The following is a 21,140-nucleotide window of genomic DNA, read 5'->3' on the forward strand; positions in this document are numbered from 1 at the left end:
AGGTGAAGCTTCTGTGTCAGCATTATATTCTTCTTAGATCTACACACTTTATCTCCTATTCTTAATTTGCGCAATTCCTCTAATTGAGATCTGATCATATCCTTATATTGCAACTATTGACTGACCAGCATCAAACACTGCTATGGCCGTCATTTAATTTGATTTTCTAACACCATAATTTTTGTTTTGCGGCATTTTCTTTGGGATCCCATCTGTCACTTAACATACTAACTGTCAATTTGTTTATCGTCGTCTGCACAACACCTGCACAGTACCTCCCGGCGCCTAATGTAGCAGATCACTGTACACCATCAATGCTTAATAAGTCTACATTTCGATCTGTTCCTTGTCCACGTTAGCCTGAATTCCTCGAATCTAGCGTCTACAATTATATACCTACTAAACCTATCCTACTTTGATAATTACTATTGTGACCTCTAAACTATCCTCAAGTTTGCTACACCATTACAGATCTTTATCACAAGTTCGGACACGCCAGGCAACCGACACGTTTTGCGGCAGATTATATCGGATTGATGAGTTGTATTTAAAATATACTCACTCGTGATGGTCTGCAAACGTCCATCTGTCTTTTCCCAGGGTGCTTCCTGCTGACAATGACATTTGATGTGGAATATGACAAAGACACTCAAAACAGATCTATTGTCGAGAAAAATCATTGCTTGATCAAGGCTACACCAGTTGCTCAACCTTTCTCGGCTAACACTTTCGGAATATCTCCTTTGTACAGAATTCTTTGCAAATTCATCATTTACATTATAATTGGTCAGTCTTTCTACCACGTAACAATCTTTGCTTTGTTACAGATTGTTTCCTTTTAACTTTGCTGATTGTTCCAGTATGAACAGATGCATCCTGCATCCTGCCAATGACAGGCACCCACTCTACAGGCCAAAGACAATAATTCTGAATAACAGGAACTTTACCATTGTTATCGGTTGCTCCTGATCATTTTGCTACATCACCTTATTTTTTTGCCAGGCTAAATAAAGTGCGTTTAATTCTTTAATTGCCCGTTCAATCCCACACTGGGCATCAGTGAGCGGGTTGTAGGTGAGTAAGTATGCTTAATAGCACTCTCGTCGAAATCCTCCATCAATTTGCTGATAATTGGGATTAGGCTGGTGTAATGGTTAAATCACTGTATTAGATTTGTCCTGATTTGTGTCGAATGGGCATACCTGGGCTATTTTCCACTTTTTAGGGTAGATGCAAGTCTTGTAGCTGTATTGAACAACATGTATGGAGGTGCTGCAAGTCTTCAGCATTGCTGAGATGTATTCAGGGCCCATAGATGTTGCTGTATGCATGAGCTCAGCCTCTTCCATGCGTCAGATGGATTAAATTGAATTGTCTGAAGACTGGCTTCTGTGAAGTTGGGGAGCTCCTGAGGAGACCGAAGTGGATCATCCATCTGGCACATCTAGCTAAAGATGATTGAAAACGGTTCAGCCTTGTCTATTGCAATCACATGCTGGGCTCCACTATCTTTGAGCACGGGGATATTCATAGAGCCTCCTCCTCCCGTTGGTTGTTTAATGGTCCACCACCATTCACGACTGGATGAGGCGTGACTGTTTCTGGGCTCGCTTATCTCTGTCTATAGCTTGATGATACTGCACTTTAGCATGCATTAAGTGCTGTGTAGTTTCGTCACCAGGTTGGCATTTAATTTTATGTAAGCTTGATGCTGCTCCTGGCAGGATCTTCGACACTTCTCATTGAAACAGGTTTGACCACGTGGCTTCATGTTATGGTAGAATGAGGGATCTGCTGGGCTAAGAGTTTAAAGATTGTCCTGGAATATTATTCTGCTTCTGCAGCCGGTCCGCAGCGCCTCCTGGTTCCCCCTTTTGAGATGTTAGATCTTATATTAAACTCTATTATTTAGCACGGCGATTGTGAAACACAACACGATGGAGGGTGGCCACAGTGTGAAGACGGGATTTCTTCCACAAAAGGACTGTACCGTTGCCACGCATACCAACATTGTTTTGGACAGTTGTGTCTGCGAAAGGCAGATTGTGGAGCACTAGATAAAGTAGGTTTTCCCCTCATGTTTGTTCTCTCACCATATGCCATAGGTTTTCTGGTGTTCTGACAGATTTTTCGTTCAGGATTGTGAAGTCGACTTTGCAGGGCTGAGTAGGATGTGTATGCTTATGGCGTGAGCGTGTTCCGTGCATCATGTGCTGTAAGGTGCTTTGAGACGTGCTAAGTTCGTGAAATGTTCTGTACGAATACAAACTTGAGTTGAGCATGCGAGCATCAGGGCAACAGTCCAAGAGGGAAAAAAATAATAGTGGGAGAAACAACGGGAGAGAGTCATGGAGACCGGAGAGCGAGGCTACAGAAGAAATAAAGAAAGATAGAAAGAAAGACAAACAGCCATTCCCATATGGACAGACATTTCTTCCTATTATATAATTATATGCAGAGAGAATCATACGTTGTATTTACCCTCCTAATCAAACATTCCTCGAAATTTTAAATGCCATCCGAACCTCATCCAGAACGACATGACCACCTGTTCATCGAGAATGAATATTTTCTTAAACTTATCTTAATGCTACTTATTCTAGTTTCGGAACATATTCATGTTAAATTAATCATTTTGGAGCACAACGGCAGATGGGAGGTGCTGTACCATCGCGAAGTTAGTATCATTTTCGCACAGTAAACCGGAAGACAATTTCATGAAATGTCGTGTTTGTTCCTTCCGAATGCCAACCTTGCTTTCCTCGTGCTTGTCTATCGAACTTTCACGCAAATGTGGGAAATAATAAATCAACATGTGTGGGGATACAGCGGGAAAGGGGAGGTGGTGTAGAAAATCAGCGATGATAGTGAGTGGAGGTGCAAGCTCGACGGGCCGCATGACCTACTCCTACTGCTATGTCTTCTTTCCCGATGCTCATATGAAGGATCAATTCAGAACTAAATGGATACCATCTGCTGTGAAATAACGGAGAGATGCACTGTAATGACGCATGTTCAGGTACCATCCTCCAATATCATACAGAGACTTGTCGAGGCGGCATAATTTGTAGTTTGCAAAACTGAACGTGACATTTCGCTTTCCTCATGTCAGAGACTAAATATTCATAGTTGAATTGGAAAACTGCAGGAACTGAAACAAAATGTCTTCAAATGTGTCTGGTTTTGAGGACACTGCGTAGAAATCGGTACAAAGTATAAATGAAAGAGCTGGAGTGAGCAATGTCAATACAATTACATGGAAACAGTAAATGCTCATTATAGTTGGATCTGTTAAGTAAGAACACAACTTTCCATATTATTCCCGAGAGCTGCCTGATTAGTTTACCATTACGGACTTTGAGATCTTTACTTTTTATCCACTGGATTATTTACATCAGAGTGAAAGCTGCTGATGTAATGTGTTTGTTCGAGTGACTCGAGCTAATTGCAATGATCAGGAGTATAACGGTGTCAGGGGAGACTTACCATGGTATAAATCAGGGCCCAGTGCAAGGTATCACCTCAGAGTGCCTGCCGGAGCTGTGGGTTCCACTCTGACAGATGTCACTGCTACCAACATACATGGGATATCCATTCATCGTTCAGATAGAAGACATTAACTATCCTATTGTTGCAGCAGTTGTAGATCCTGGTAAGACATTAACACAGGTTTAAGGTTGTAAATCGATGTTAACTGTGATGTAAGCCTGGCAAATATTTCTCCTCCAACCCGATTTTGAAGCGCTGCCTGTTTTGTTCTAAGCTTGAATAATATAGTGCGTTAAGTATCTGTTTACTTCTTGTATGAGCTGAGTTATATCATTAATACGTTTCCTTTATCCAACCCATATAATTTAATCAAGTTTATGAGCTAAGAAAAGGTATCTGATTGTCAGGACAATTTATCATTTCATTTTGTGACACTCAGCTGTCCTGTCATAATAAAGCATTAATGTTTTTCAGTGATCAATAATGAAGAGCTCACGTTTTCAGTACTAAAGGTGTGAGTGCAATCTTCCTGCTCCAAAAAAAGTTTCGATCAAACTGAGATTTCAAAGTATTTATTGGTTATCAATTTTGTGAAATATTATTTCACTGCTTGTGTATCTGACGCCGCTTCATTGTTCTAGCGACTGAACTAAGTCTGCTGCTAAATCTTTCACATCTCCTTCTCTGGTTCAGTGTTGTTGAATTATCTAACGGTCGCAGGACTTGATTGTAAAATGAAATGTTTATGGTTATGGTGTATACGTTTGCAATGTACCTGATGTATTGATCTGGAGATTATTAGTAGTAGCGCTGATATTGGTGATTTGTTAATTGACAAATCGCGCAATCTAGCGCTTTAACGTATAATTAAAGGCAAGGAGTATCGATCATCGAGAGGGTTGTATTGAAGATACTTTTGATTACCTTTATTCCATGCAGTGTAGTTGAAGTTAAAAGGGCAGAGGTACACATTGGAGGCTTGGATCATTTGTTGAAAAAACTACAACCTTCCACCCAGTTATAGTGGTGTGATAGATTACCACTGAGAATAGGATAGTTGGATAACGGGGTATGACCTGGAGCAGCTCAGGATGTTGGGATGAAATCGGATGTAAAAACTGACATTGCAAATAAAGAGGATTAAAAAAAAGGTTGAGAGAAGAGTGATGCATAGGGCAACGACTGAGAGAAGCGAAATATTAAAATGTGAATAATTCCCGTGAGCAGCTTCTTTAAATTTCAGTGCAGTATAAATAGAAAATAAATTGTAACGTTTTATTGGGGACTTTTAGATTGCTTGAGGTTTTATTGGAGGTCAACTTTCCCATGTTAAGATATCTATCAGATCCTCAGTCTTTTTTGGTTAATCGATTTTATTAATATATATGTTAATATTAAAAACAATACTAATGCATTTAACATTAAATCCGTAATGTCTAAGGAGCATAAATAAAGGAATAGGTCCTTTAGCTCCTCGAGCCTGTAGTGTCATTAAAGATATAATGGCAAATCTGCGATCTAATGCCATATACCCAGCTTAAGCCCATAACCATTAATGTCTTTGGGTAATAAATATTTTTCAAATTTAGATTTAAAATTAGCAATTGATTTAGTACAATTGCTGTTGGCAGGAGAGAGTTCCAAACTTCAAACATCCTTTGTGTGTCGAAGTGTTTCCTAACAGCACTCGTTAAATTTCTGGCTCCAGGTTTCGTACCATGACCGAAGGCCTGGACACCCCAACATTTGGAAAAAAATATCTCTCTCTTTACCCTGTCTGTTTCCCTTCAGATCTGGAATTATCCCGTAGAAATCGACATTTCAGGGAACCCTACCATAGTTTGTGTAATCACTCTTCGTAATGGAACCAAAGGGGTCCGGTTATCAATCTGCTAAATCTATGCTGCACTCCTTCCAAGGCCAATATATCCTTCCTATGCTATGCTGACCAGAACTGCCTACAGTACTGCAGATGTGCTGTCACCCGGGCTATGTATCGCTGTACCATTTCTGCTAACCCTTCAATTCTTGTCCTCGAGATATAAAGATCTGCATTCCACTTGGATTGTTGATTATTTCCTGTACCTGTTCGTGGCATTTTAATGATTTATGGGATGCAGTGGAACTGCGTGGGACCAGCAGCGAGAGTGAGTCAATATAAAGCGCATAAAAGTAGGGTCAACAAGCAACATTTGAAAGGACCGTCAGCGTTTCACAGTGACGTCTGCACAATGAAAGTAGCTGATTGGAAAGAAGTGGGTGGATGTTTTTTTTCTGTTAAGTTAGATCTTAGTCTTTAAAATACGGTAAGTTTTTAACCGTTTAAGTTAATGTTAATAGGACATTTAAATAAAGGATTCCTTTTACTCAGTAAAAAATAGGCATGGCAGGAGTGACAGGGCAGCGCAGTCTAGCGGAGTGCATATCCTGTGACAAGTGGAAATTCAAGGATGCGTCACGTAGCATGGATGAATATATGTGCAGTAAAGGTACCCAGATTCCACAAATCGAGCAACGGTTTACGGAGCATGAGCGATGGCTGGAGTCACTAATGTGGATTCGCGAGTCTGAGTTACGTGAATAGCATGATTAGAGAGGTGCAGCTTAAGAAAAACGGAAAGAGAGAAAGTGGTGACCACGAACAGAAAACGACCAGGCAGATGGTGCAGGAGGCCCTGAAGGTAATCTCGCTCGCCAAGCGGTATTCCGTCCTAATTACTGGTGGGGACAATGGTTCCTCTGCCGAGTGCTGTCTGTGCCAATTCCACGCCACCAAGGGCAGTTCAGCTATATGGTAGTGGGGAGGGGTTGGGGGTGGAGGAAAAATATTGTAATATTGTAAATATTGGGGATACAGTAGTGAAGGGAGCAGACAGGCGGATTTATGGATGCAGAATTGAATCCATGATGGTATGTTGTCTTTTGTTGTCTGGTTCAAGGAGATCAATGAACGGTGGCTAGGCATTCTCGGGGGATACGGTGAACAGCAGATGTCGTGGTCCACATCGGCACAAATGACAGAGGTCGAAAGGAGGATGAGATACCGCAGGCAGAATTTAGGGAGCTGGGAAAGAGATTAAAAGCAGGAACAAAAACGGTGGAATTTCCATACCAATCGCAATGCCACGTGCTAATTAATACCGAAGTAGGAGGAGAGAACAGACGAATGCGTGGCTGGTAAGTTAGTACAGGAGGCAGGTTTTTAGATTCCTGAGGCATTGTGACTGTTTCTGGAGAGGTTCAACCTGCAGAAAAAAGACGGGTTGCTAATCAAGAGAACTGGAACCAATATCCTCGCGGGGATTGCTATTGTTGTTGGGTAGGGTACAAACTAGCTTGAACAAGGTAGTAAAGTCCAACGGTCAGTTCAAGAACAATAAGGCATCAGGAGCAGATGGAATCTCTGCTGAGGCACTAAAGTATGGCGGTAATTACTATTGGCACGAATGCCTGGCATCATCTCTCTTATCTGGAGGGAGGAGAGTATGCCTGCAGATGTCAATGATGCCATAATCGTGACCATATTTTAAAATGTGGAAAAGTCAGATTGTGGCACCTGAGAGGATCTCCCTGTTTTCGTCCAATGAGAATGTCATCGCAAGAATCCTCTTCAACCATCTTCTCACGATTGCTGAATAGCTCCTCCCAGCGTGGCAATGCAAATTTCGTCCACTAGGGGCTACAATGGACAAGATCGTCCTCACGCGACAACTATAGCAGAAGTGCAGGGAACAGGAAAAACCCTTCTACATGGATTTATTTCACCTCACAAATGCCTTTGACACTGTCAACAATGAAGAACTATGGAGCGTCCTCCTCTACATATGCTGACGCCAAACTATTTCCAACATCCTCCGCCTGCTCCACGACAACATGCAAGCCTAGATCTTGGCAAACAGATCCACCACAGATACTATCCATGTACGGACCGAGGCCAAGCAGGGCTGCATATCACGCCAACACTCTTCTCGGTCTTCCTCGCTGCAATGTTCCATCTCATATTCAATATGCTCCCCGCTGGAGTGGACCTAAATTAAAGAACAATTTGGAACCTTTCAACATTCGTCTTCTCCAGGCTAGATCCAAGGATCGTCCCATCCTCTGATATCAAACTGCAGTACACGGATGATGCTTGCATCCGCTCACATTTCAAGGCTGAATGCAAGCCATCATCAACATCTTTATCGAGGCATATGAAAGCACTAAACTTCCATAAGACAAAGTACTTCCACCAACCTGCCCTCGCCAAACAGCATCAAAAACACAGCGTGGCCATGGACAAAATGGAGGATTTTCGTTGCCTCGGCGACGCAGTATCAATTATCATGTCTCAATCTACTTGAAACATTGTAAGTGCAAATTCTGGAATAGTAACTATAGATTTGACTTAGTAGACGATTTTGCAATTAAAAAGTTGCCTACAAATAAGAATTCTTCCACAACTCAACAATTGTGCTTCGCAAAATAGTTGTATTTTTATTCACTGTGTATAAACAGAAAGCAATATGTAATCAAATGGTTCTGAATACACAAATAATTTTTGTATTGCGCAATAATGTCGAATACTAAGTGGTTAATTAATCTGGTTGTTGGACCGAATGTAACGAATATAGCATATGGTATATTCCCAGCAATTGATTCTGTGGAGTATCTCCTCAGGTATCAGTCGGATTCCGGTAAACTAATCTTAATATTTGATTATTCACAGCCTTCTGATCAGAACCAAAGATTCGGTGTTTCGTCGCAGAAAATGGGATATCCAATAATATATTGGATCGAATGCCTCTACTACCCTGTGCTTGCAGTCTTTGGTGTCAGTGGTAAGATATTAAACCCAGATATTCATGCTATAAAGTGCTATATGATAATTACCGTTCTGGTAGCATGGCCAGTCTGGTGAAAGCTTTGCCCCAACTTGTTTACCATACAGCCTTTTTTCAACTGGATCATTGAAAGGTAGAGGCCAATAAATCGAATCCAATAACACCCGCATTGAACACTGCCCTAGAACCATTACTAGAATCAAAAGCACTTCTTTGTCTAAAGGTTAACGTTTGTTGAGTATTTGATTAAATAAATTCTGACGAATTACCCTAATCTGTGAATCACGGAATTTCTCATCTGAAATATACATGGGCATCAGATCAGTAAAGTGCGGATACGGTTGACGAACATGTTGCTTTGCTTCAATGATTCCAAATATGTCGCACATGCGGCGATGCGCACACATCGGCATCAATTAACTTTGCAACTTAAAGTAGCTTCCAGTTTTCTAACCATAAGATTGGCATTTTTCACTGCACAATTAATCTCTGCACAAAAGTAAGATGTTACAGATATTCGCTGTACTCGTGACCTGCTCTTCACTTGCTTAGCTGAACTCTTGGAAGGAGAAATTGTCACAAATGTTCCAGTTGCACTGAACTATTTCACACTGATACGAATCTGTTTCCAGATATTGATGGAAGAATAACCAGTTTGACCCCATTCCAGCCGTGACCACTTATTTCTTCAATCACATGACATCATGTTATATTGTCAGTTGTGTTGTCCCTTGCTCAAAATGCCACTTATTTGTTTCTTCCATGGCTTACCCTGGAACTACAGATTCGATCTGTCGGGTGTACTGCATGGAATATGTTGTATTGGCCTAGAATTTGTGGTGGATAAGATGGCAAACTAACATCTGCGCTCTTATTATTCCTTTGAAACTGACCACAACATCATGATTAAGTGCATGAGAATCAAACACGGAATCCTGAATTTTGAGTCACATATTCATTAATTAACCTAGTCTATGCAGAGCCCGGCTGCTCACCCCGCCCTCTTAAACACGTTTCAGTGTGAGCAGGGACAATCCAACTCACCAAAACTTGTCTTTTCTTTTTAATATGGCTACTAAATATCCATTAAAATATGACCTTGTTGTATTAATATAACTGAGGTGTAGTAGCATAATGTCAGTCAAACAAAAATGATGGTCCTGGAAAATTAACTTGGATTTGTGGCGTGCAAATTTCTCCATAATGATGAAAATTGCTATTTTTATGAATTTTTAAAAATATATGTATTTTTTAAATGATTGCTCGTATTTATTTTAGTTTTACCGCATCCCATGTGTCAACGTCAACAATTATTTTGCTGCCATTTCAGTTATTGAGATAGAAAATTGATAGGTTAGCGCCTGACGTTAGCACTAAGGTTTTAGGAACTGGGTGTGGCGAATGCAGCAACATCCACAAACCTCTCTGACTTTTTAACCCAAATAGAAGAGATTGGTGCTTGAACTAGCACTCCACTTTCCTCTTAGAGCACTAAAACTTAATATCACTCTTGATGATTGATTGGCGCCAAGTACGCATTTTTCCACTTTGTAACATTTAATGCTCGAATGTGGCATTAGCGAATTTCTAGACCATTGATAACTCCTTAGATTGGGACATTGGGCATTGCACACGATTATTACTCTGCGGCAGAAATGCAAAATTGACTGCGGCCAAACCGGATTTTCGCATGGCTGGATTTCCTTTGTATTTGCACTGTTATTTTTTCACTTTTAACGTGACATCTCAATTAAGTTTTTCATTAATATTTTATTTTCCTTTTAATATAATGTGTGAAATCATTGTTAATTTTGTTATATTGTCACGATCTTATGTCTTCATAATTTTAACTACCTGTTGCTTTTGTCTTTCAATTTTATTGCAAACTCTCAAGTCAATGTGCTACTTCTGTTTTATTGTGTCCTTTACTTTAATCAATAAATCACAGAATTTGCTGTCTGAAGATGTTCCATTCACTGTTATTTCCAAAACCACTCCTGACATTCCTTTTACAGTTGGCTTCTCGCTGCGAGCTGCAAAACCTTTATTGTATTAATTCATTTTATTTTCCCTCATTCTCCCCTGAATTAATTCACATTTGAATAACCTTCATACAATCTCCCTCTTCGGAAAGAATCTGAGCCAGGGACTGCATGACAGACTTTGTGTCCTCTCCACTTTCCATGAAACAGGCCGCACTGCTGAGTGTTTGCAGCGATATCTCCTGGATTCGTTATACTTTGTAATTGTTTTTATACTTCCCCCGTATAATAAAATCACAATTCCACGATGTTTCTCTTGTTTTTAACATTAAATCTTATCTCAAATTAGTACTTATGATAGCTGTTTTATTTCAACCTGTACGTATAGCTTTCCAATTCATTATTATCATATTCTTAACATAATTATTCAATTCGTCATTGATTCTGTAAAGTTTACTCTTACATTATGGTGATCGCTGAATGCCTTCTTGGAATGTGATTCTTTATCTCATCGATTTAGTGCAATCTCGCAAATTTTAATCATTGTGCTATCGTTAAATCTGCTGCTTCTCCTAAAACCAGGCGGTTCGTTATTCATTTATATGGTGTAATTTCATCCTCCAGCATGATTATAACAGGTCATTATTAATTTGATTCTTGATTTTTATTGCACATAGCTGACAAGTCATCATCACCTAGTACCTGAAACAATATTGTCTTACACAATCAAGTTATTTCAAAATTGTATTTGTGCTGTTCATCATTGTAAACTTTCCATTCGTTTCCTATTTTATTTGTTTATGTTATTTCCATCGTCCATTTGAATCCAACCTGTCTTTGTCTGCAGTAAATTTTACCGCTCTCTTCTGTGCAACACATTGCAAAAAGCATTGTATCGGTTTCTCGATTTTCTGATTGTCAAAATTTGCTCGTTACTTTCATAATATGAAAAATTCGCGGGGAACGAGTGAAATAGATATTTACCAACGGGACAGAGCGAATACCGAGCTGTATTTGGCACAGGAGATTGTGGTCAACTGAACATATTGGAAGAGTCTAAATTCATTTTTTTTATTTGTATTTCTTCCAGTTAACTTGGTGGCGATTATGATCCTGTCCCGTGGAAAGTGTGGTCTCTCCAAATGCATCACACGCTACCTGGTGGGAATGTCAGCGGCCGATCTATTTCTTGTTGTCACTGACGTAATTCTGAATCGCATTAATATTATGTATTTTCCTGTTAGTTTTTTATTCATCACTCCCGTATGTTCTGTATTACTTGTTGTGTGTATTGCATCCCTTGACTGTTCGGTATGGTTTACAGTCGCTTTCACCTTTGATCGCTTTGTAACCATTTGCTGTCAGAAGCTCAGAGCGAAATATTGCACGCAGAGAACTGCGACTGTGGTTTTAGGAGCCTTCTGCGTGGTGAGCTGTGTTAGATGTATCCCCTTTTACTTTACTTTCCAGCCTCATGTTACAATTGACCAAGTACACTGGTTTTGTGTTCCGAATGCAAGCTACATGACTTCGCCTTTTTGGAGGGCCTATGAATGGATAGACAGTATGTTAACCCCTTTAATACCGATCTGCTTAATTGTTTTCTTCAATGCTCTAACGGTGAGACACATTCTGGCGGCAAATCGAATCCGCAGGGGTCTCCGGAGCAATGGTGAGAATCAGAACGACCGGGAGATGCAGAACCGTAAAAAATCCATGGTATTGCTATTCACTCTATCTGGTAATTTCATACTCTTATGGATGGTATATGTAGTGCATTCATTAAGTTGGACAGTGGAAAACTTTAATTATAACGACAAATATCTCAATACTCCTGTTTACAATGTTCAGCAGGTTGGATTTATGCTGCAAATTCTTTGTTCTTTTACAAACACGTGTATCTATGGATTAACCCAGGCTAAATTCAGAGCAGAGCTGAAGAGTGGGATGAAATATCTGTTTACACTCATTGGAAAATTAATCAAATAAAAATATCTAAATCCATATCAAAAGCTTTTCAATACAGATCACTTTTGTTCTATTTGGACCGGCACCTTGTATAAGTTATCGGCCACAGGGTGACTGATGGATAGGAACTTTTTTAAAATTCAAGCACATTGCTGGATTCAAATCGATGGATTTTTCATCCCACCAACATTGCTGCTGCCCAGCGGTGTTTTCAGAAACCAGTTAATCTGAATATGTATTGGTCTACTGCAATATCTGGAGCCGATGTGTGAGTTTATTCAAAGTAAACTGGAAGGATTTGACAAGGCAAAAGACACAAAGAAGGATGTCAAAGGAGGAATTGCTGGCACAGGAAATGGAATAAGGACGAATTAGTTTGGAGGATTGGACGTGCCTTAATGCCAACTCGTTCAACTCGTCATGGCAACTCAGACTCAAATGTCATATATTGAACTGATGAAGAAAGTCAAGGCAGGTGTTGATATAAAACCCTGCCAGGAGATCTCTAGGACCCCATTCTATTGACTGTATCTGCGCCATATGGCAGAGGACCTGAACGTTCCTGGTCCCTAAACATGTATTGGTGCATCACTTGCATGACTCTCAATGGAATGCCCACATTAAGCAGGATTCTGTTTGTCCATTGGGCTTACGGCTATCCATGCTAATACTTTACGATCAATCCCATGAGCCCTTATCTTGTGTAATAACCTTTTATGTGTCATCTCATCGTATATCTTTTGGAAATCTAAATATACTACATTAACGGGTTCCCCTTTACCGACCCTGCCAATTTTAATCTCAATAAACTCTAATACATTTGTCAAATACGATTTCGTTTTCACAAAATCATGTTGACTCTGCCAAATCATGTTATGATTGTCTAATTGCGCTGACACCACATCCTTAAAACGTTTAATTTAATTCAAAGTGTATGAATGTTCAATGTATGTGGTGTTTTCTATTTATTATGTTGTGTTGCTGTAAATTTGGGGGTATTCTCATTGATTGTAATGGGAGATCGTACAAGCGCAGCTCAGCGATATTATCAAGAGAACAGTCCATAATCGTTGGTTTTCAAGGTGCACGAGCAACCTGTTTTTGGTGCGTTACTGGGATGTATGGGATACTTGGGATCGAATCCGAAAGGAATGACTACAAGATCGTTTTTCATTAATACAATCAGAAATTGACACATTTAGAAAATGGAACCCGGTACCGCAGCAAATGTTTGAGGCACAGATTAAAAGTTTCCAACTGGAAACTAGACCAGTACATGCGATAAAGAGGATTTAAACTTAATACTGAAAGGTATATGCAATTGGATGAGTCTCGTGTGGAGCATAACACAATTACAGACCAGTTGGCCCGAACGAACTGTTAGTGTGCCATATATTCTATGTAATGTAATCCTCTGAACAGCACCTCAGTTACATGTGCGTACATTTTGACAAGGCTCTTAATAAGAAAGATGCAAATGTATTTCTGCAATATTTAGCCGCACTTGTTCTTGATAGAAGAGTTTAGAGGGAATGCAAATGCTAGTAATGCTGTTCTTAAATACGATGTGGGAATTTTTATTCTGCAGCGTGTCATAAAATATACTCCTTGCCCCGCCGCTGGGTATATTAACAGATCACCAGCCATTCCTGGTGTAATTCAGTGCATTGAAGTCTGGGGCTAAGTATGACATACCTGGATAGGAAACACTGGCACCACTTCTGGGCTATGTTACGTTTTTCAGATTATGAAGGAACTGAATAATTGAGGTAATCGAATATTTCACCGCGCCCTTGAATTGTTCCCTGAATTTGGACTGGGTAACCCCATTAAGGAATATCCGTGTGCAGGCAAAATGATTGGACAACAAATTGGCAAATGCTGTACACTTTGTTAAAATGTGAGCTTATCCACTTTGGCAGAAACAATAGAAAGGCAAATTATAATTTAACTGGAGAAAAATTGTAAAGTTCTGCAGTACAGAGAGACGTCGGGGTCGATATGCATGAAACAAAATAATTAGTATGCAGGTACAGCAAGCATTCAGGAAGGCAAAGGGAATGTTCCCATTATTGCAATACGGATAGAGTTTTAAAGCGGATTGCTCCTGTTTCAACTGCACAGTGTAGTGGTGAGGCCACACCTGGGGTACGTCCTCCGCTTCGGATGCACGGAAAAATTCGTTACCATCCTCCGCCTGCTCCTCGCCGACAGGCAGATGAACGGATCCATTACAGACTCAATTCACGTCCGGTCCGGGGTCAATCAGGTCTGTGTCATCTCCACAATCGTCTTCGCAATCTTCCTCGCTGCCAATGCTCCACCTCACAGTCAACAAACTCCCCGCAAGAGTGGATCTAAACTACATAACCAGTGGGAACCTGTTCCACGTTTATCGACTCCCGGTCAGGTCCAAGACCAACCCAACCTCTGTCGCTGAGTCACATTGCAAGGACGACGCCTGCATCTGTGCATATACAGAGTCTGAACTCCAAGTCAAAGTCAACGGATTTACTGAGGCGTACGAAAGCAGGGGCCTTAGGCTAAACATCCATAAGACCAAGGCCCTCCACCAGCCTGTCCTCCCGGAACAGCACTCCCCCCTCCGCAGTCATCAAGATCCAAGGCGGGACCCTGGACAATGTGGAACATTTCCCATAACTCGGGAGCCTCTTATCGACAAGAGCAGATATTGACGACGAGATTCAATACCGCCTCCATTGTGCCAGCGCAGCATTCGGCCGTCTCAGGAAAAGTGTTTTTGTAGACAAGGCCTAATGTTCCACCACCATACTCAGGGGCAACTGCGCTGACTTCTATATGGTTCACAGAGTTGGATGAGATACAGTAGACATCTCAAGTTGCTGGAGTAATACTACCAAACATGTCTCCGCAAATTCCTTCAAATCTACTCGGAGGACAGACGCACCAACGTTAGCGTCCTCGACCAGTTCAACATCCCAAACACTGAAGCACTGACCACACTCGATCAGTTCCACTGGGCAGGCCATCTCGTTCGCATAGCAGACACGATGCTCCAAAAACAAGCACTCTACCCAGTATCCATCACAGCGAGCGAGCCAAAGCTCAGCAGAGGAAACTTTACAAGGACACCCTCAAAACCTCCCTGATGAATTGCACATGGAACCTCCTGGCCAAAGACCGCCCGAGGTGAAGGAGGTGCGTCCGGGAGGGTGTTGAGCGCCTCGAATCATATGTTCGAGAGCATGCAGAAATCAAGCGCAGGCAGCGGAAAGAGAGTGTGGAAATCCAGTCCCACAACCACCCTCTGTACCACCTGTGACCGGGACTGTGCTTCTCGTAAATGACTGTTGAGCCAGCTAAGGTCTCATAGTTAGAATGGAATCAAGTCTTCCTTGATTCTGAGGGGCTGCCTATGATGACTGCCGAAAGTCTTGGTCTCTGTATTTAAGGGAGGATAGACTTGCATTGGAGGTTGTTCAGAGAAGTTTCACTGGTTTGATTCCTTAGATGAGGGGGTTGACTCATGACGATATCTTGAGTTGGTTGGACCTATACACCTTGGAACTCAGAAGAATGGGAGGTGAGCTTATTGAAACATAAAATAATGGTGGGCTTCACTAGTTGGATGCAGAAATGATATTTCCAATAATAGTGGAAAATAAACTCGGGGACACGGCCTTAGAATAAAGGACCGCCCATTTAAAACTGAGATGACGAGTAATTTCTTATCTCAGATCATTGTAAATTCATGGAATTCTCTGCCCCAGAGAGCTGCTGAGGTTAGTTAATTGAATATATTTACGGCGGAGTTCGACATGTTTTTGAGCGGTAAGAGAGTGAAGGGTAATGGGGAACGGCTGGGAATTGCAGCTGAGTCCATGATCAGATCAGCCATGATCTTATTAATTGGCAGAGTAGGATCGAGGGGCCAAATAATCTACTCCTACTCCTATGTCCTATGTTCTGATATTTCAACATTACATGCAATCTGCCAATTTTGCACACCATGTTAACCTAACTATATCCCTTTCAGATTAGTTGTGCCCGCTTCACAACTTGCTTTCTCATCTATCTTTGTACCATCAGTAATTATGGCTCTGTTACACTCGGTCGCTATATCCAAGTGATTAATATGGCTTGTAATCTTGTAATATTAATGGACTAATCCCTGTAGTGTCGGAATAGTTTCAGTTTGCCAACCTGTAAAAGACACATTTAACCCCACTCTGTGTTCTGTTTTTTGAGCCAATCCTCTATCCATACTAATATATTACACTCAAAACTATGAAATCTTATATTGGGCAGCACCCTTTTTGCGGCACCTAATCGAATGTCTTTTCAAATCCTAATACATCACATCCTCGAATTCACCTTTAATGTATCTTCCTCGTTACAGCCTCAAAGAACTCTGGCAAAATTGCTAAAATGATTTTCCTTTAATAAAACCATGCTGACTCTGATTACTTTTCTTATGATTTTCTAAATGTCCTGCAACTGTAACCTTAATAGGACACGACAGATATATTACCCAAGACACTTATTAGGTTAACTGGTCTATAGATTCCTACTTGTCGATTGGTCAAATCAAATCACACGGGGTAGCTTGGAGGAGGTATTCATAGAATGCCTAAGGGATTGTTACTGAGAACATTATGTTACAGAAACTACAAGGGAGCAAGCTATCTTAGATCTGGTCCTGTGTAATGAGACAGGAATAATAAACGATCTCCTCGTAAAAGATCCTCTCCGAATGAGTAATCACAATATGGTTGAATTTGTAATACAGATTGAGGGTGAGGAATTAGTGTCTCAAACGATCGTACTATGCTGAAACAAAGGCGACTACAGTGGGATGAGGGCAGAGTTGGCTAAAGTAGACTGGGAACACAGGCTAAACGGTGGCACAATTGATGAACAGTGGAGGACTTTTATGGAGCTTTTTCACAGTACTCAACAAAAATATATTCCACTGAAAAAGAGGGGCGGTAAGAGAAGGGATTAACAGCCGTGGATAACCAAGGACATAAGGGACAGTTTCAAATTAAAAACCATTGCCTATAAGGTGGCCAAGGTTCATGCGAAACTAGAAGATTGGGAACATTTTAAACGACAGCAAAGAATGAATAATAAAGCAATAAAGATAGGAAAGATAGATTACGAAAGTAAACTTGCGCAAAACATAAAAACAGATAGTAAAAGCTTTTACCGATATATAAAACGGAAAAGAGTGACTAAAGTAAATGTTGGTCCCTTAGAAGATGAGAAAGGGGATTTAATAATGGGAAATGTGGAAATGGCTGAGATCTTAAACAATTATTTTGCTTCGGTCGTCACAGAGAAAGGCACAAATACAATGCCAAAAATTGCTGGTCACGGGAATGTGGGAAGGGAGGACCTTGAGACAATCAATATCACTAGGGGGGTAGTGCTGGACAGGCTAATGGATCTCAAGGTAGACAAGTCCCCTGGTCCTGATGAAATGCATCCCAGCGTATTAAAAGAGATGGCGGAAGTTATAGCAGATGCATTCATTATAATCAACCAAAATTCTCTGGATTCTGGGGAGGTACCAGCGCATTGGAAAGCAGCTACCCTAATGCCTCTGTTAAAAAATAGGGCAGACAAAAGGAAGGTAATTATAGGCCGGTTAGTTTAACATCTGTAGTGGGGAAAATGCTTGAAGCTATCATTAAGGAAGAAATAGCGGGACATCTATATAGGAATAGTGCAATCAAGCTGACGCAACATGGATTCATGAAGGGGAAATAATTTTTAACTATTTTACTGGAATTGTTTGAGGATATAACGAACATGGTGGATAGAGGTGTTACGATGGATGTGGTGTATTTAGATTTCCAAAAGGCATTCGATAAGATGCCACACAAAAGGTTACTGCAGAAAATGAAGGTAAGCGGAGTCAGCGGAAATGTATTAGCATGGATAGATAATTGGCTGGCAAACAGAAAGCAGAGAGTCGGGATAAATGGGACCTTTTCGGGTTGGAATTCGATGGTTAGTGGTGCGCTTCAAGGATCGGTGCTGGAACTACAACTGTTTACAATATACAAGGATGACCTGGAAGAGGGGACAGAGTGTAACGTAACACAATTTCCAGATGACACAAAGATTAGTGGGAAAGCGGGTTTTGTAGAGGACACAGAGAGGCTGCAAAGAGATTTAGATAGGTTAAGCGAATGGGCTAAGGTTTGGTAGATGGAATATAATGTCGGAAAATGTGAGATCATCCACCTTGGAAAATAAAACACTAAAACGAAATATTATTTGAATGGTGAGAAATTACAACATGCTGTAGTGCAGAGGAAACTGGAGGTCCGTGTGCATGAATCCCAAAAAGTTAGTTTGCAGGTGCAGCAGGCAATCAGGAAGGCAAATTGAATGTTGGCTTTCATGCGAGAGGGATGGAGTACAAAATCAGGGAGGTCCTGCTGCAACTGTACAGGGTATTGGTGAGGCTGCACCTGGAGTACTGCGTACAGTTTTGGTCACCTTACTTAAGGAAGGATATATTAGCTTTGGAGGGTATACAGAGACGATTCACTAGGCTGATACCAGAGGTGTGGGGGTTAACTTATGATGATAGATTGAGTAGACTGGGCCTTTACTCGTTGGAGTTCAGAAGGATGAGGGGTGATCTTATAGAAATATTTAAAATAATGAAAGGGATAGACAAAATAGAGGCAGAGAGGTTGTTTCCACAGGTAGGGGAGACGAGAACTAGGGGGCACAGTCTGTAAATACGGGGAAGCCAATTTAAAACCGAGTTGAGAAGGAATTTCTTCTCCCAGAGTGTTGTGAATCTGTGGATATCTCTGCCCAAGGAAGCAGTTGAGGCTAGCTCATTGAATGTATTCAAGTCACAGATAGATAGATTTTTAACCAATCAGGGAATTATGGGTTATGGGAAGGGGGAGGGTAAGTGGAGCTGAGTCAACGGCCAGATCAGCCATGATCTTGTTGAATGGCGGAGCAAGCTCAAGGGGCTAGATGGCCTATTCCTGTTCCTAATTCTTGTGTTCTTATGTTCTTATGTTCTTATTGGATGGATGGGGGAATTGTCCACTGAAGAGAGATTTTGTGGATGAGGCTTATATTCTCCAGAGTTTCGAAGTATGCGAGGTGATCTCATTGAAACATACACAATTATTGCAATTCTTGATAGGGTAGATGCAGAGGGATGTTTCCCCTGTTTGGCGAGTTTAGGACCAGGAGTCACGCAATCTCAGAATACACAGTCCGCCATGTCAGACTGAAATGAGGAGAAATGTCTTCACTCAGAGTAAAGTGAAAGTTTCGAACTCTCTACACAGCCTACTGTAGAGGTTCAGTCGGTCAGTATATTCAAGGCAGAGAACAATTGCTTTTTTAATTATTAACAGAATCAAGGGATATGGGGATAGTGCGTAAAATGCAGTTGAGGTAGCATATCAGCTATGATCTTATTGAATAGCAGAGCAGGCTCGAGGGGCTGAATGACCTACTCCTGCTCCTACGTATATGACCTAATGTTATTAATTAATTAACTTTAAGAGCATCAGTTTTTTCCAATGTTTTTAATTCCAACACTGGCAGTGTTGTGTATCTTTAAAGCATGCACTCCCATGTTCCGCCACTAGGGAGCACATCCCTTGACGTCCTAAGAGATCCCAGCATCCCATGGCAGAATTGTATATAAGCCGGCCCATAAGGCCTGTTCCTCACTCTGGAGTTTCTTATTAAAAACTGAGGTCACTGTTACTTTAACCTACATGTGTGCAGTCTCATCTGTGTTTGGAACACAACAACTGATGACGAATATACGAATCCAACGCAAAGATGGAGTAAACTGTGGGCATCCTGGAAACGCTTTCGGAGGTCGAGGACTGGGAAGTCTCGGTCGAACGGCTAGACCAGTACTTTGTAGCCAACGAGCTGTACGGAGAAGGATGAGCTGCAAAAAGGAGAGTGGTCATCATCACAGTCGGCGGGGCACCGACCTACAGCCTCATGAAGAATCTTCTGGCTCCGGTGAAACCCACAGATAAGTCGTATGAGGAGGTGTGTACACTGGTTCGGGAGCATCTTAACCCGAGGGAGAGCGTGCTGATGGCGAGGTATCGGTTCTACACGCACCAGCGATCGGATGGTCTGGAAGAGGTGAGATCCTTCGCCGAGCTAAGGCGACTTGCAGGACAATGTGAGTTTGATGGCTCCTGGGAGAAAATGCTCAGAGAACTTTTTGATTGGGCATTGGCAACAAGACCATACTACGAAATCCTTTGACTGCAGATACACCGACACTCAGTAAGGCCATTGCGATAGCACAGGCGTTTATGTCCACCAGTGATAACACCAAACAAATCTTAAATTAACTGGAACTGTGTATGCGAGCGGAAATGTATAGGACAGGAACCACGAGTCTGCAACGGCCAGCAGGTCTCAGGTGACCAAGGTGGCTCAGAGACCGCAACAAAGAATGAATGCAAGGCAATTCACAACTTGTTGGCGTTGTGGAGGCTTCCATTCAGCCTATTCATGCCGCTTCAAAGGTTATGTTTGCAAGAGCTGTGGAACAATGGGACACCTTCAACGTGCTTGCAGATGCCTTCAAGCTCTGCAGAACCTGCTAACCACCACGTGGCAGAGGAACATCTGTCCATGGTGGATCAAAGCAATTTCGAGCCTCAGAGAGAGGAGGCAGATGCTGAAGTACACGGGGAGCACACATTTTCGACGATATGTTCACCTATAATGCTAATGTAAAATTGAATGTCTTACACGTAGCCATAGAACTGGAAACTGGCGCGAGCCAATCCATCATGAGTAAAAAGATATTTGAGAGCATGTGGTGCAACACGGCAAACTGAGCAACCCTGAACCCCATCCATATGAAACT

General features: G+C 41.4%; 1 protein-coding gene across 1 annotated transcript; it reads left to right on the forward strand.

The window, feature by feature from the left end:
• The first annotated feature begins 6,074 nt into the window (after window positions 1–6,074).
• On the forward strand, window positions 6,075–12,283 carry LOC139239971 (probable G-protein coupled receptor 139). Its single transcript, XM_070868427.1, has 4 exons — window positions 6,075–6,283; window positions 7,565–7,802; window positions 8,198–8,309; window positions 11,385–12,283. Exons 1-4 carry the CDS (start codon window positions 6,075–6,077, stop codon window positions 12,281–12,283), a joined length of 1,458 nt encoding a protein of 485 aa, XP_070724528.1.
• Window positions 12,284–21,140: the final 8,857 nt, after the last annotated feature.

The sequence above is a fragment of the Pristiophorus japonicus genome, chromosome 29 (assembly GCF_044704955.1).
Source record: "Pristiophorus japonicus isolate sPriJap1 chromosome 29, sPriJap1.hap1, whole genome shotgun sequence".
Lineage (NCBI taxonomy): Eukaryota > Metazoa > Chordata > Chondrichthyes > Pristiophoridae > Pristiophorus > Pristiophorus japonicus.

Coding starts and splice junctions, on each gene's coding strand:
- LOC139239971 (XM_070868427.1), top strand. CDS start 6,075: ATGATTAGAGAGGTGCAGCTTAAGAAAAACGGAAAGAGAGAAAGTGGT. Junction 7,803..8,197: donor TTCGTTGCCTCGGCGACGCA/GTATCAATTATC, acceptor GATTATTCACAG/CCTTCTGATCAGAACCAAAG. Junction 8,310..11,384: donor TGCAGTCTTTGGTGTCAGTG/GTAAGATATTAA, acceptor TATTTCTTCCAG/TTAACTTGGTGGCGATTATG.